The sequence below is a fragment of the Citrus sinensis genome, chromosome 6 (genome assembly GCF_022201045.2).
Source record: "Citrus sinensis cultivar Valencia sweet orange chromosome 6, DVS_A1.0, whole genome shotgun sequence".
Lineage (NCBI taxonomy): Eukaryota > Viridiplantae > Streptophyta > Magnoliopsida > Sapindales > Rutaceae > Citrus > Citrus sinensis.
This window is the reverse complement of record NC_068561.1, coordinates 24276806-24292819: the sequence shown is the minus strand read 5'-3', so window position 1 is coordinate 24292819 and position 16014 is coordinate 24276806. Positions and strand designations below refer to the sequence as shown.

Sequence of the window (16014 nt, the reverse complement as noted above, 5' to 3'; positions counted from 1 at the left end):
GGCTTGAACCAAAAATCATTTATTATTGAATTTGTGGGTGTATTGCAATTATGCAGTTCTAAGTTTTAACGCCGACAAACAAATGATTTTACTGAGAAAAGAGATTGCCAGTTTACAATTTACACCGTTACACGTTCACCCGACGGCGTCGTGTGCCAAATGATTAATTTAATGCGTCGATAATATATTCCCTTGATTTTTTATTCTAATTTAGTTAATTTCCAAATTTCTTGAACAATTGTCAACCCTTATAGTTTTAGTAAGTAAATCAAATATATATATATATAAATGGATAATGATCCGATGATTTTTGCTCTAATTAAAGTTATTCCCTAATATCGTGTACAATTATACAAATCGTCATCTTTTTTATTTTTAAAATATTGATTAAATAATCAGATATATGAGATTTATTTGTTTACATACTCTTATAATATTCCCGTAACATAAAAGGATTTTCTATTTTCTCAGAATTCTGCTTCTTTTGTTACTTTGAGACGTTAGATTTTGTTAAATGCAATCCAAGGGTTGAAACTGACTCAGAAAATAGTTAGGAAGATATTCGAACCGGACACAGTTAGATAGTTGGGCCCAACTGGATCGCCGACGCATCTGGACCGTTCCCATCCGTGTGCATACGCTTATCATCGTCTGATCACGCCTCGCTTGCTCCACTGTAATTTTCACCTCGTAAAATATTACAAAAACGGCCACAACCCTGCCGCCGCCGTCCGATCCAAATCCAGATTCCGCTGCTCCTTTCGTCTCGACGATGACGTTATCCGACGACGAAGACGATAGCTTGGCTCAGTTCCTGGAATCCGAAGTCCTCGCTCAAGTTTCAGATTCCGAGGTTCTATTCATCTTACACAATCATTATGAATACGATGTCGTTTCACGTCCGCTTATATCAACCTTTTTTTGTAAATAGGAAGAGAAGCAATCCAAGGAAGAAGATGAACCGAAAAAGAAGAAATTGTGCGTGGAGAAATTCTCAGCCACGGGCTCGTGCTCGGGGTCGGGCTCGGATAGTATTAGTAACAATAATAATATTAATAATAAAAGTGAGATTCATTCTAGTCCTAATAGAATTGATACTGGAATTTTCAGCAAGATTCCGCCTGAATTATTCACGCACATGCTCAAATTCCTGTCTTCTGAGGTTCGTTAAAATTATGATTCTGAATTATTCTTGTTTGATTTGTTGAGGTTTGTTAGATTATGATTTTGAATTATTGTTGTTTGATTTGTTGTGTTTTTATCTTAGAAAGTTCTTGTTTAATTTATTGAAATGTGACAGGATCTTGTATCATGTTCGCTGGTTTGTAGATTCCTGAATTATGCTGCTTCTGATGAGTCCTTGTGGCGTCGCTTGTGAGTTTTTATTTTGTATCAGTCTCTTTGAGTTGATCTTGGAAGAAAAAGAACAATAGTCCTTTTTTCCAAAATGGTTTTATTTTGTGCTTTTTTTTTTTTTTGGTGGCTGGCTTCGCGCCCACACACACACACACAGATTTGTGGTAATGTAGACTTGCTAATGCAAGGTTAAGAAATATGCTGAGTTTATGTATGAAGATACACCTATGATACTTGTTTATTTTTGTGTTTGGGCAGATACTGTATGCGATGGGGTCTGTTGCCCCCAACCAAAAATTTACGAGTTTGTGCTTGGAAAAAGCTTTATATTCAGGTATCTTTTAAGTCCTCTCTTCTGGTAATATGTCTCCTTGCCTATTTATGTTCGGATGATGAGGGAAAAACCTTTTTTTGTTTCTGTTTTTCACACATTGTACGTATTTTCATTGGAAGTGCAAAAATGTTGAATTCTTGTACTATGTCTTGCTTGTGATAAATTTTCCAACTACATCTGAATTATCAGCTTTCTATATGAAATTTTCAAGCAAAGACATGTATGATAGTTGTTTCAATATGAGGGCATGCCATTGTGTTCTTATTGGCAAAAAGATAAAAAGGGAAAAAGTGATTTATGGACATGTAATTAGACCATTTGTTTCTAAGAAGTAGAAAGGAGGGTGCTGACAATGTTATTGTTGTTGCATCAAACCAGTCTTATTGTGGGTCTCAAGTCTTATTTTGGACAAGGCATTAATGAGAATATTGTTTAATTGGGATTGAAATGTTAATTGAAATTGCATATGAAATTAGGCATTTTTGGAGTTCAAACTTTTAATTTAATCTCAAAAGAGACTCAAGGCAAGTTTATATTTTTTGAAATTCCTTTTTGATGCTTGAAGCATTGTTAAAGCTGGTGTAGACGGTAGTCTTTTAAGTTAATGTTTCTTCATTTTACAGCGCGACAAGGAAGACTTGGCCGAACTAGTTAGAAGTTGCCCAACTGAGTTTAAAGAGTACTATATCCAGATGCAAGCTGCTAAGAGAAGCCAAGCACCACTTCCTTCACAGGTAACATGTGATGTTGCCTAACACGAAGACTCATTTGTTAAAAATTGTATACATTTTAGAGTATCTTTTCAAACCGTGCGAAATATTTTTGATAACTATTGCCTTTAGTTGTTTGTCTTATGCTTTTCATTCACTGCATCATTTGGATGTGAAAGAAGAGCTAAGAATCTCTACCTTACTGTAAGATTGGGTGCTTTTACACAAATGGATCCTCACATGCCACCTTTCTGCCACATTTATTGTCTGGTTGCATGCACGTATTGTGTTCCTAAATGTGCCCGAAATTTGACTGGTTGGTGCTTGTTTGTCAGTTTGTTCTCATCTTTTGAAGTTGTGTGCTTTTGCTGTTTTTAGTGCAAAGGATCGGTTGACTTCGTTTCATGTTTAGTTTTGGGATACTTATGTCAAATGTATTGCAGCTTATGTTTGAGGCAAACATATTGGTTTACATTTTCGACTGCCTTTTTCAAAGAAGTTCTGTGAACAAATCATTAGGAGGCAGCATTCTTGTATATCTTGTATTCTTCGTCACTTTTTATTCTTTTTGGTGATCTGAAGGTGAAAGATGATCGGATCATTATTGACAAGACAGTTGGGGATCAAGTTTCTTTGTGGAAAAGCAGTAAGGGCTTGACTGATAACGTGCTCACTGACCATGCTTGTTCTGGAGATCTGTGCACTTACCACCAAGTTGGTAATTTATTTGTTTGTGAGAAGACTGGATATGTTCATGGTAGGAAACGATGGCAGCAATTTCATGTTCTTGCATTCAAATATTTACTATAGAATGCAATGAACTAATTTGTCTTTCCTATGCTGTCAGTTTGTGATGATACATGCAGAGAGATGGCTATGGACGCCAAAGACGGGATTATGGTCTGTAAAATTTCTGGCCGTTGTTTTGAAATGTTGATGTCACCAGATGAATTGGAACCAGATCCTGTGAGTAGAAATTTTCTGCACCTTCTTCATTTGTTTACTTGCTTAAAATCTGCTTCTGCTTCCTCTGCCTAGAGTCTTAGAATTATAAAGCACTAGATAAGAATTTGGTAGTTCACTTTTTGATGATCCAAAGCTTTTTGTTTCATTGTTTTTTTATTCTTTTAGTTACCTTGCACCCTGCCCTCGAATTAAATACTTCCCATCGGACATGAACCTTTCAAAACTGGGTTATCCTTTGGGGATTTGATGATCCAAAGCCTAGGATAATGAGAAGTTTATATTATGTTTTGAAAGAATTTTAAAATTCAAAATTGACAAGTCTTGATGGAATCTTGGTCGTGCATAGTTTAAATGTCTTGTTCATGTATTTGGGTACTTTTACTGTCTAACTGTGAGAAACAGCTTATTCTGGTATTGAATGTCCACTGATGATGTTGTTCTTCCCTGTGTTCATCAGTAATTGAATTTATACAACAACATGATATGCATGCAGTTCTTCCCTCACTACCCTAAGAGAAGAAAATGAATTGCATTTTCTTTTGCTCTATATTGTTATTGTCAATTCCATGCATCATGCTTAAAACACTTGTATGACCAAAAAGACAAAGAAAAAAATGAAATTCTGCAGTCTTTAGCAGACTATCGCTGCAGCATTTCATTCCTATTCGTTGTGATGATGTTCCAAGGGTCATGATTGTGTCAATTAAGTTAGTGGTCTTTTTCCTCAATTTCTCTCTTTTTCTTTGTTCTAAATTCATTTTCTTAATTTTCTACAATTTTTAGGAACAACAAAGCAGTGTGATTGATGAAGAACCTTTCATGGGGTCTGGTCGATTTGGTATGGATATTACTTCTGTCTTAACATCCTGTCTTTTTTTTCCCCCACATATATATTCATTTCTTATGTATCTATGACAGCACGTGCCTATATGTTGGGATATAGTTGTCATGATGAGAAGGAGCTTGAAGCTTGTTTGAGGTTTTGCTGACTTAAATCTTCAGACTCCAGGTTGTACAAGATGTGTTTAGATTTGGCAATAAATTTTACACAATTGCCTTATGTAATATTTAAGAGTGCTCAATTTGACAGTTTGTAAGAATAAATTATTTAGTGGTAGGTAGCAGAGAATTATGTTTCTTGTTGCTCTCACTCTACCGATGTGATCTGGTCGTAGTTATGTTATATTAATAAATAATAAGCTCGGATATAAGCCTTCAAGTTTGATTGAACTTGGCTACTTGCACCTCTCGAAGCCTTCCATAGAGGTGGAATACCGGAGAATTTCGGTGAAGTTTATGGAATTCGAGTGCGTTTGCGGAAAATTTTGCTTGTCTTATACTTTTAGATTATATGCCTTCGTCTTAGGGAAAGTTGCTTCTTCTGACTTTGTGAGTTCTGACCGAAATTTACAGGGGCGACTAACGGTGCCTGCTTGAATGAGTCTAATGTGTATATGTTATGAAAAATAGTTTGAAGTATTTAATTGTTTTGAACGAGTTTCACCCCCTTGTGATACATGTTCTCCCGTGTTTTGGAAAATGCATGCATCAGCAGCTTGAAATACGCAATATTTTTATAACATAAATATTACTACTTTGTAGAACATTTCAAGCGCTTAATGAATTTTTAAAACATTAAATGAGAAATGATTAATTTTCAAGAGTAATGGTTGTGAACATAGACAGGGTTGGCAATTGACCCGCTTAATTTTTTTTTTAAAAAAATCTTATTTGAATAGAGGAAATTTATAAAGAACTAATATTTTTAGGGATATTATCATTTTACTATTAAAGTTTTACTGACATATCATGTCAGTACTAAGGTTTGCCGAAAAGTGCATTTCACTATCAAAGTTTTGCGTCATTATCAATTCACTACCGTTCCGTTAACAACGTTAAAAAATTGCTAATGTCATAAGGGCATCAAAGACATTTTCAGCTGTAAGAGTAAAATTGTCTATTAATTTGATAGATAAATTATTGTTTTACTACCAAGTTTTTAGGGGAATTATCATTTTACTATCAAATTTTTAGGGGAATTATCATTTTACTACCAAATTCTTGGGGGTAAAATCGACATTTAACTCAATTTCCGTTAAACATTAACTTTTTCTTAACGGAATGGTAGTGAATTGATAACGACGCAAAATTTTGGTAGTAAAATACATTTTTCGACAAACTTTGGTACTGACATGATATGTTAGTAAAACTTTAGTAGTAAAATGATAATTTCCCATATTTTTATTATAGTTTTATTCCCAAATAATTAAGTTTCTAGATCTTTCCTAGATGGTGAGTAAAAACATTTCTTTATGTGTCGATAGTTATGTATGATTTAGTTTCTGGATCCGTCACTGGTGATACGCAACCGTTTTGCCTTTTAAGGCCATGCAAATAAGTATTCCTTATGTGTCGGTAGTAATCTATGTTTTAATTTCATCAAATACTTGTGATAAAACCCTACCGAACACACCAACAAAGTGTTGGCTCCACTAGTAATGGAGTCCCCTTAAGTGGCTTGACTGGGTTTGCTCCCTAGTTCGAGTCGTAAGGAAGTCTCCTTTGTTGGGAGAACATGTGCCTCTCGATTCGAGCGAAAACTTCTAGTCTGGGTTGTGGTATGGACTTAAAGGTGCTTCTCACAGTTGGGGCCCTCCCCAGAATACCTCGTGGTCAAAAAACCCGAAAAAAAAAAAACCCTACCGAACACGGAGGGAAGGAATAGTTCCACGCTTCTACAGTCTACTGCATTCACAAATCACACTCATGACACGTATCATGATAGCGTAGGCGCCACCCTGCATGGATAGTTCCGTCAATTGAGCTTCGAAATTCAGTGTCCCCCATAACCCAAACATTCCCGCATCATTTCTTCTCTTCTTCAACCTTCTCATACAATCAATTCTCAAATCTTGTTCATCGGTACGTATTTCTCTTTCGCTATATAATGATTTGGCGTTAATCAAAGAATATAATTTTTGTATTAATTATAATCATTATTGTTCGGTGTGGAACCAGTTCTTTAAGTAATTAAAAAAAAAAAAAAACATGCAAGGTGGTGATCGTGCTGCCCCAGCCGGTGCCGGGTAAACGCCTCCTACAGCTATGATTTCATACGCGATTATGTTCTTAATTAACTAAGTCTCTTCTGACTGCACTAGAACATACACTTATATGCAGATGAATTCCCGGCTTAATTAATTTGTTAAATAAGTATTCAAGGCATATGAATAATTAAGCTTATCATATGGCGGAAATTAGTTGCTTCTTTCTGACTTTGTGAGATCTGACCAGAAGTCCAAAGAGCAACTGATATTGGTGCCTTATTGTGAAAAAAATAGTTTGAAGAATTATTCTGTGTTTGCGAAAATAATGCATGGGATTAGCAGCTCGAGCCTACTTGTTCGACCCCGCACATTGATCCTTTTGTTTTAAGACCTAATTAAGTGATGAACAAACAAGTGCGTAGGAGATCACCGGTTAAATTAACATATCCTGCCCAATTTCCTAGTAAGTTTTATATATTGTATGCATTTAATTTCCTCGTGCAGCTTAAGCAGGTTATCCATTCATAACAACGTTATGTTAACTGATTTTCCATCGGACAGGCAATATGAAATAATAGTTAAATTGTTAACAAAAATCCTTTAGAGGCCGAACAATGTAATTTAGAAAAAATTCTTTGAGACCCAATTTTCTTTTTTTGAAAAAAAAAATCATAATCCATAATTATAAAAAAGGTAATATTATATTCGTCCTTCATGCAATTTGTTTAGCCTCAACAAAACTAGTAATATGTTCATATTAGCCCCCGAAAAATTCGTATTATTCTGAATGAATAATATTATTTAAAGATTATTTTAGTTTATCCCGAATTAAAATAAGTTCTTACTTCTTAGCTTAACAGGCCCAAGCACATTGGACCAAAAAAAATATCACACACATGCGTTATTGGGTGTGTAAATTTTGAAATCTTACCTTACTTCAAAGTCATCGTTCTGAGTAATTGAGATAGATATGATCATAAAATAGATAAATATTTCTTAAGTTGCTCTAGTTTGAGAGGATTACCCAATTAATAATTAGTCATCGTATTGTTAAAAATTATCCAAAGTATCTCTGTGATTACTTTCATAAATGTTCCTTGAATATGCAACAAGAACTTTTTGAATAATTTAGAAAGATACGGAGATTAATTGAGTAATTACTCAAATTATAGGAACTAAAAAAATATTTACCCATTATAAAGGCATCATTAACAGTGATCTCTTTTGTAAAGTAGTGGCATGTGGATGGTCATTCAAGTGACATAATGAACAAATGCATGAGATTTTTGAGGAAAGATTGGCAAATCTTACTTGGTGAAATCCATCAGTTCCCCTCATCTTAAAGTCTACTAAAATCTCTTATACGCATTAAGCAGTTCGATACACTTTTTAGAGGAAAATTTGATCTTTTTATATAATAGACAAATCTAATATCTGGAAAACTGAATGTTATACCCTAATTTTTTAATTTAAAAAAAAAAAAAACCCTTCAAGCATCGGAATATTATTAAAGTAACTGTGAGAAATAGTTAATTTCTTCAACAAGCTAATTAAGATGGTGTATTTGCTGCAACAATATTCGAACCCAAACATTAAGAACACATACTCGGTTCGATTAATATGTGCAAAATATGAGCTGGTGATGAACAAAGGATAACTTTAACCAACCGTGGGACGCAGAAGGAATCGTTCTACTTCTACTGCATGCGAAAATCAGTTGGCGAAGGAATCGTTCTACTTCTACTGCATGCGAGATAAGAGTTTAAGCATGAACTTACACGTGTCATCAGAAACTAGCGCCCCCATAGCCTATATAAACACACTGTGTTTCCTTATCTTCTTCATCATTACTTCTCATATCTACTCTAACAATTAAATTTCCCATCGCATTCAGTAAGTATTTCTCGCTTGCTCTCCAATGATCATTAATGTTTTAATTAGAGAATATAGTGCTTTTTATTAATTACAATTATTTATTCATTGTTGTTTATTTTGGACCAAGTTATTATTTATTAGGTGATCATTAAAATCATGGAAGGTGCTGATCATGCTGCCCCAGCCGGTGCCGGCTACCCGCCTACAGGAGCAGCACTCGCCGGTGGTTACACACCAACGGGATATCCTGGCCCATCCGTTCCGCACGGTATTATTTTAATCACTCTTAGCTTTTAATTAAAGATGCGTTTGTCACGTGGACATTGTCATTGAGAGCGACCTAATTATAAGCTTATGATTTAATTTCTTATTTTGTTGCGGAAGCAGATAATAACGCATATCCTGGAGCTCACGGTGCATACACACACGGCAAGCACGGCGGCTACTACCAGCATGGAAAGGGCAAGGGCAGGGGCAAGCACGGCAAGCACGGCAAGGGCAGGAGGGGCAAGCACTAGTGATCTTTTTATGTGCTGATTATGAATTATATATGCGTTCTTAATTAAGTCTCTCTTTTGTTAATAAATCCACGGCGTATGAAGCTCGTGGTCAAGATGATCATGTCTGGTAGATTTTTTTTTTTGTTTGCCCCCTTCGATGTTGGGCTTGATCATAAATATATCTCCCACCTGGATTCAATGTGAGATCATGATCTGGGTATGTGGAGCTTTTTTGATTTCCTGTAACGCATGCTTGCTCAGTTTTTCAAATTGAGTCAAAGTTTAAATCGAATTCTCTCTCTTCGCTATACTTCTTATTGCCTCAAGTTACAATCCAATTTTTAGCATAGGATATCCGGATCTTCATAATTTAATAAATAATATGTATATTCTGTTCTTGTGGATGCTTGAAATTATCACAAATAATATTTCATTTTTTTTCCAAATAGGTGCATACTAGTTCATTTCTGTTAATTAGGTCCCCAAGTAGGTCGTAATTCCTATTGCAATGATGGAACACCCTTCATAATCAGCAGCAGTGAGTTTTACACACTCTTGCATTGTGACTAGATACGTAAATTTAGCTAGGCTGGCACGGTATAAACTGTTACAGTGTGGCTAAAGATGTAATCGTGTAAATTGAGATGGACTAGCACAACATGGCTATCTGAGAACCAAAATGTGTTTAACTTAATTTTGGACAGAAAAATTTAATGAATTAACACAAAGACATGAAATATCAATTATTTCCATATATAGTTTTAAAAATTGAAAAAGCCAACAATATTCTTAATAAATTATAATAGTTATATAACAACTAATTAAGGAATAATTTAATAATCTAGAAAAGAGACAGAAAACTAAAGCTCAACCCAACATAAGACTAATGGTACGGTTACTGAGCGGGAATCAGAATAGATTGGAATCGGAATCGATAATGGAAATTAGAATAAATTATTTACTTTAAGTATAGTAATCAGAATCATAATGACTTGTGTCGTCATTAATGTGCACTTTATTTTAGAATCGGGGATCGGAATGAGTGAGATTATTATATATTAATAAAAACCCCTTAATTAACTATTGTCATAATTATTATTTTATCTTTTAATTATTGTGATTATATTATTCAAATAATAATAATAATAATAATAATAACAATCAAAATCATCATCGTCAACGGCAGCAACAAATTGAATATCATCATCGGCGACGCGACATAGTCATTATCGTCATCGGCGATGGTTGTTGCTGCTAGATCGTAAATGGTGAAGACAGAGATGACGAAAATTGTGTGATGAGGCTTATATTTTTTGTTAGCAATCGCGGTAAGCCTTGATTATCGTGAGACAAAGACGAATATGATGAAGAGGGTATTGATGAAATATCATAATTTCAATGGGGGTAAAATTGACACTCCAAGGAATGGGACACTAATTCCCACCCCTCGAGAATCAGTCTCTCATTTTTTTATCCCAATTTACGGTGGGTCCCATGATTTTGATTCCAATTCATACTCTTATTTGGTCAAGTAAATGTTGTTGGTGATTTTGATTCTAGATTCCCTAATCTGGGAATTAGACACACTATAATAATAATGGACTATTGGGTCATGTCTAGCATGCCTCTTAAAAATATAAGTTCAACATGAGTGAATTATGAAAAGAGTTAGACTACTAGACTAGCACCCCTCTATCTCCTAATAAAACATTTTTTAATTTATTTTTTTATTGTTAAAATTCAAATTAGTATTATGCTATTTTTATTTTTTTTTATAATCTTATTGTTACCCTACACACAAATTAAAAAGTTTTTTTAGTGAAGAATTAAATGTCAATAATTGACTTAAATCACGTATATTTTAAACTATAATTTGAACACACGTTAAGAAAAAATATCAATCAATAAGAAATAAGAAAGAATAATAGATTATTTTAAATTTGTGTAATTTATTTTGACTAGATAGGAATAGAATTATGAATGTAAGTAATTTATTAAAAAAATCTATATTTATTAAATTTTTATTTATCTTTAAATATAATTTTATTTAAAAAGAGATTTTATAACAATAATGAAGGGGTGCCAACTGCCAAATAGCTTCACGCATATGAAAAAAAAAATGGGGCCAAAATTTTCGTGCTTGGTTGGCATGGCCTAATTTACACCTCGAATGACAATATTCAAATTTGGAAGGGTACTTTTGTCATTAAAGTAGTCCTGGATCTATTTGACAGAAATAAAACACTATGGCCTTATTTACGAAAACTTAAGAAATTAGGGACCTCATTGTATTATCTCTTTCTCTCACAATGGAACGAGATCCTAGGCCCAGTAAGACCTGGCCCATTTAGTTGATCAAACGTGTCACCCGCACACAAGCAAAACTGATATTGAAGAAATTAAAAACAAAATGAAAAGAAAAAGAAACCCTAACACTTAACTAAAGAGAAATTCTGTGTTGCTATTGCTCTGCGTGTGCCCAACGCTTTCACAATCCACAGAGAGCGTTCTCAGCACACGTCTCTTGTCCGTTTCAAAGGTACTTCCGTTTCCTCTTTAATTTCTTCTCGATCTTTATATTCGGTTCTTTTTTTTTTAATGTAATAAATAAATAATTTGTCTTTTCTTTTTTCCAAATCGAAATTTGTGTCGCTTAGAGAGAAGATGTCGGACCGATTGACGCGTATAGCTATTGTTAGTTCTGATAGATGCAAGCCCAAGAAGTGTCGTCAGGAGTGTAAGAAGAGTTGTCCCGTTGTCAAAACCGGTGAGTTTTGACCGATCCAATGCGTTTTAATGTGTTTTTTTTTGTTATAATCGGTGTCTGGGTGTTCAGGGATTACGAAAGCTAGTAACTTTGACCATTCTCCGATGATTGTTATAATTTAGTTGATAGGATTTTTTGTGTATTATTTGATTTCAGGCGATCAGCCAGTTAGTTTTTTTCTGAAATTTTGTATATTTGTAGTGGATTTTTTGTGTATGGTGCATAGGTATTTGTTTCTCTTATCCTTTATTATGGAAAAATCTACAGGGAAGTTGTGTATTGAGGTTACTCCTGCAGCTAAGATTGCCTTTATCTCTGAGGAGTTGTGCATTGGATGTGGTATCTGTGTTAAGGTTTGTACATAAAATTTGGTTCTGTACTTCTCTCTTTTTTTTATTTTTTTTTAAATTTTACTTGCAGTTTATGAATTTTGGTTGTCAATTTGATCTTCTATTGCAGAAATGTCCATTTGAAGCAATTCAGATCATCAACTTGCCAAAGGATTTGGATAAGGATACAACTCATCGATATGGCCCCAATACTTTCAAATTACATAGGTTACTTCACGTCTTCTTTTTTTCCCCTTTGAAAATGGTACTATATTTTTTTTATTTGTTTTGAGATGGCTGGAAATAATTGATACAGGTTGCCTGTACCGAGGCCTGGGCAAGTTCTTGGCTTAGTTGGAACAAATGGTATTGGGAAATCAACTGCACTTAAGATTTTGGCTGGGAAGCTGAAACCAAATTTGGGTCGTTTCAATGTAATACACTGACATATCTTATCTCTAATTGCTCTTTAATTTCTGCATTTTCTGCATGTGATATACATTGTTGAGTTTTTGTTTTTCCAGAACCCTCCTGATTGGCAGGAAATTTTGACCTACTTTCGTGGATCTGAGCTGCAAAATTATTTTACTCGTATTCTGGAAGATAATTTGAAGGTACATTTTCTTTTACCTATGTTTTGAGGTTACCTTGTCACATTAATTTGATGTTACTATATTACTTCAAGATGGTATTGTTTTAGTTGCGTGGTTCAATATCTCCGATTAAGCAAGACCAGCAAAAATAGATATGAAGGCAGAAATTTGTGATTTATTTACTCGTGCTTGGTCATTTACTTTTGTTCCCACTAAAATTTGTAAGTAATTTATGCATACAGCTAAAATTTCTGTCATAATTAGGTACCTTCTTGATTCCCTCTATGACTGTTTTATCACTGCCGATCCCTCTACTGATGATATATGTTGAATTTAATAGGCTATTATAAAGCCTCAGTATGTTGATCACATTCCAAAAGCAGTTCAAGGCAATGTGGGGCAGGTGCTTGACCAAAAAGACGAAAGAGATATGAAGGCGGATCTTTGCGCGGATCTTGACCTGAATCAAGTCATAGACCGTAATGTTGGGGATTTATCTGGTGGAGAGCTTCAGAGATTTGCCATTGCTGTTGTTGCTGTACAGAATGCAGAGATATATATGTTTGATGAACCGTCAAGTTATCTTGATGTTAAACAGAGGCTGAAAGCGGCCCAAGTTGTCCGATCTTTACTCAGGCCTAATAGGTTTTATTTTCGATTTCTTATTTTTCAACAAATTTTCTTGATTTTGATATTTTAATGATTAATTACACTGACTACACTTTGTGTTTCAGCTATGTGATTGTTGTGGAGCATGATCTTAGCGTCCTTGATTACCTGTCAGATTTCATTTGCTGCTTATATGGGAAGCCTGGTGCTTATGGCGTTGTTACTCTTCCTTTCTCTGTTCGAGAAGGAATCAATATTTTCTTGGCTGGATTTGTACCAACCGAAAACCTACGTTTTCGTGATGAATCTTTAACATTCAGGGTACACCTGTTGTTTTGTGGTTCTCTGTATTCCTATTGCAGACGTTCTTTGTCATTTACATGTTTGCTTTCTGTAGGTCGCTGAGACTCCACAAGAAAGTGCTGAGGAGATTGAGACATATGCACGATACAAGTACCCCACCATGGTTAAGACGCAGGGAAATTTTAAGCTTAAGGTGGTTGAGGGTGAATTTACCGACTCCCAGATAATTGTGATGTTGGGAGAGAATGGGACAGGGAAGACAACCTTCATTAGAATGCTGGTATTGTTTGGTTTCATTAATTTTATTTTCTTTTTGCTGTGTAGCTGCTTAAGTTCTCATGAATTCCATCTTGTTGACCTAGTTGAGTAATCAATTTTGTTGGCTAAATCTTTAGGCTGGTCTATTGAAACCTGATTCTGTGGAAGATTCTGACGTGGAGATACCTGAGTTTAATGTCTCGTACAAACCTCAGAAGATCAGTCCCAAATTTCAGTCTACAGTCAGACACTTGCTTCACCAAAAAATACGTGATTCATATACTCATCCTCAGTTTGTGTCAGATGTGATGAAGCCTCTTCTCATTGAACAATTGATGGATCAAGAAGTTGTGAATCTTTCTGGTGGAGAATTGCAGAGAGTTGCGCTGTGCCTCTGCCTTGGCAAGGTAAATTTTACAAACTTAATAGATGTCAATGGGAAGGGGGAAAAAAAAACTGGTAGAAGATCCTGGTTGGATACTGCCAGAGAATCATATTTGAATGGAGATATGTGTAATGTGGTGGTGGTTCCAAATTTGTATGCCTGTTATTTGTTGCTTCAAACCTGTTAAATGAAGTTCCATTGTTTTACTGCTACTTTCTGCTCTTATACAACTTTCAAATATCCTTCTATGTAAAGAAAACTTTGACACAGCTTCATGTTCGAGAGTGCATAGAATAGTGATCATGTTTACGTAAAGCATGTATAATGTGGTGGTGGTTCTAAATTTCTGTGCCTGTTATTTGTAGCTCGAAACCTGTTAAATGAGGTTCCATCGTTTTATTGCTACTTTCTGCTCTTCTACAACTTTCAAATGTCCTTCTATGTAAAGAAAACTTTCACACAGCTTCATGTCTGAGAATGCATAGAGTAGTAATGATCATGTTTGCATTAAGCATGTGAGATATTATATTGCCACATGTTTTCTTTCATCATGTAAATTGTTGGCCAATGCGATGGTGTATGGAAAAAGTTTCTAGATGAATTTGGTTTAAAAGGGATTATGAAACTAGATTTTAATATTGGTTTCCTTTACGTCAACAAGTCTCTAGAATCCTAGTGATGCTTGATGTGTAAACTCAATTAATGTAAGCACTTTTTGTTATATTGATCTAGTCTAATGGTGCATTTGCTTTTCATGCAGCCAGCGGACATTTATTTAATTGATGAACCTAGTGCATATCTCGATTCTGAGCAGCGTATTGTTGCTGCAAAAGTCATTAAGAGGTTTATCCTTCATGCAAAGAAAACAGCATTTGTCGTGGAGCATGATTTTATAATGGCTACTTATCTGGCGGATAGAGTTATTGTGTATGAAGGACAGCCATCAGTGGATTGTGTTGCAAATGCTCCTCAATCATTGTTGACTGGAATGAATCTTTTCTTATCCGTAAGTTTCACAAATTACTTTTGCTCTTTTATATATTTTTGGCTTTGCTTATGAAACATTCCATAATACTAACTTGCTATATTCTGTACTCTGTTTCTCCCACTCATATTTATGCCTGCATATCTAGTACTTACTGTTATGTTTTGTTGCACCTCGTGCAGCATATAGATATAACATTTTGGCTTTGCTTATGAAACATTCCATAATACTAACTTGCTATATTCTGTACTCTGTTTCTCCCACTCATCTTTATACCTGCATATCTAGTACTCACTGTTATGTTTTGCTGCGCCTTGTGCAGCATCTAGATATAACATTTAGGCGGGATCCAACAAATTTCCGACCGAGAATCAACAAATTGGACTCCACTAAGGACAGGGATCAAAAAGCTGCTGGGTCATACTATTACCTGGATGATTAAAATAATAATTTCCAGGTTTAGTTGATTTGGTTCTGCCTGCTGATATCTGAATGTACTTTTGGGAGGCACCCCAGAGATTGACTCGGGTTTCAAATTTGTGCAGTTGGTGGTTCTGCAAAAGTTGATGGCATCGATGCAGGCATAGAATGAGGCGATGGCATCCGAGGTCCTTTTGCCCAAAAAATGTTTGAAACGAGTTTTTGTGCCATGTACTAATGAAGCTCTAGTTAAATTTTCGCTTTATTAGGCTTTTGTGTTTTCACCATTTTTTTTATTATGGTATTAGGCGAGCGAATCTGGAAAAGTCATTTTAGAGTTAAAGAGGTACGACAACACCGGGACACTAGAGAGCAGGGGAGCTTGTCTTTGTAATTTTTGAATTGAAATATCTGACAGTTTCACCCGTTTTACTTTTACCTAAATAATTCTAAGTGATATTTTTTTCTAAAAAAGAAAAGAAAATTAAAAAAATTATTGCCAATCAGTTCGTCTCTCTTTTCCCTCTTTTGCCAATTTGTTTGTAAACCCGATATCTTTCTTGTATGTGAAGTCAGA

General features: G+C 34.9%; 2 protein-coding genes and 1 long non-coding RNA gene across 5 annotated transcripts; all 3 read left to right on the top strand.

Annotated features, from left to right (window-relative positions):
* Positions 1-448: 448 nt before the first annotated feature.
* LOC102614946 (F-box protein SKIP31) lies at positions 449-4596 on the top strand. 2 transcript variants are annotated; one of them, XM_006482294.4, is made up of 10 exons: positions 449-853; positions 932-1017; positions 1111-1162; positions 1301-1374; positions 1615-1690; positions 2314-2424; positions 2983-3157; positions 3248-3366; positions 4150-4204; positions 4285-4596. In XM_006482294.4, exons 1-10 carry the CDS (start codon positions 773-775, stop codon positions 4353-4355), a joined length of 900 nt encoding a protein of 299 aa, XP_006482357.1. In that variant the 5' UTR covers positions 449-772; the 3' UTR covers positions 4356-4596. The 2 variants fall into 2 exon arrangements, with proteins under 2 accessions (XP_006482357.1, XP_006482356.1); XM_006482293.3 differs by having other exon boundaries at positions 452-853; positions 932-1162.
* Positions 4597-8130: 3534 nt separating this feature from the next.
* LOC102614645 (uncharacterized) lies at positions 8131-9098 on the top strand. The gene is made up of 3 exons (XR_001508559.3): positions 8131-8306; positions 8416-8556; positions 8676-9098. It is a non-coding gene; the product is annotated as an uncharacterized LOC102614645 (long non-coding RNA).
* Positions 9099-11159: 2061 nt separating this feature from the next.
* Positions 11160-15954, top strand: LOC102614068 (ABC transporter E family member 2). Of its 2 annotated transcripts, XM_006482290.4 has the most exons (13): positions 11160-11327; positions 11446-11555; positions 11823-11908; positions 12015-12112; positions 12201-12318; positions 12409-12498; positions 12818-13122; positions 13212-13407; positions 13484-13669; positions 13785-14054; positions 14793-15038; positions 15340-15474; positions 15563-15954. In XM_006482290.4, the coding sequence occupies exons 2-12, from the start codon at positions 11453-11455 to the stop codon at positions 15457-15459; spliced, it is 1818 nt and encodes a 605-aa protein (XP_006482353.1). In that variant the 5' UTR covers positions 11160-11327; positions 11446-11452; the 3' UTR covers positions 15460-15474; positions 15563-15954. The 2 variants fall into 2 exon arrangements, with proteins under 2 accessions (XP_006482353.1, XP_015387044.1); XM_015531558.3 differs by having other exon boundaries at positions 15340-15954.
* The last annotated feature ends 60 nt before the right edge of the window (positions 15955-16014 follow it).

Coding starts and splice junctions, on each gene's coding strand:
- LOC102614946 (XM_006482293.3), top strand. CDS start 773: ATGACGTTATCCGACGACGAAGACGATAGCTTGGCTCAGTTCCTGGAA. Junction 1,375..1,614: donor GAGTCCTTGTGGCGTCGCTT/GTGAGTTTTTAT, acceptor GTGTTTGGGCAG/ATACTGTATGCGATGGGGTC. Junction 3,367..4,149: donor ATGAATTGGAACCAGATCCT/GTGAGTAGAAAT, acceptor TACAATTTTTAG/GAACAACAAAGCAGTGTGAT.
- LOC102614068 (XM_006482290.4), top strand. CDS start 11,453: ATGTCGGACCGATTGACGCGTATAGCTATTGTTAGTTCTGATAGATGC. Junction 11,909..12,014: donor GATGTGGTATCTGTGTTAAG/GTTTGTACATAA, acceptor CTTCTATTGCAG/AAATGTCCATTTGAAGCAAT. Junction 12,319..12,408: donor CAAATTTGGGTCGTTTCAAT/GTAATACACTGA, acceptor TTGTTTTTCCAG/AACCCTCCTGATTGGCAGGA.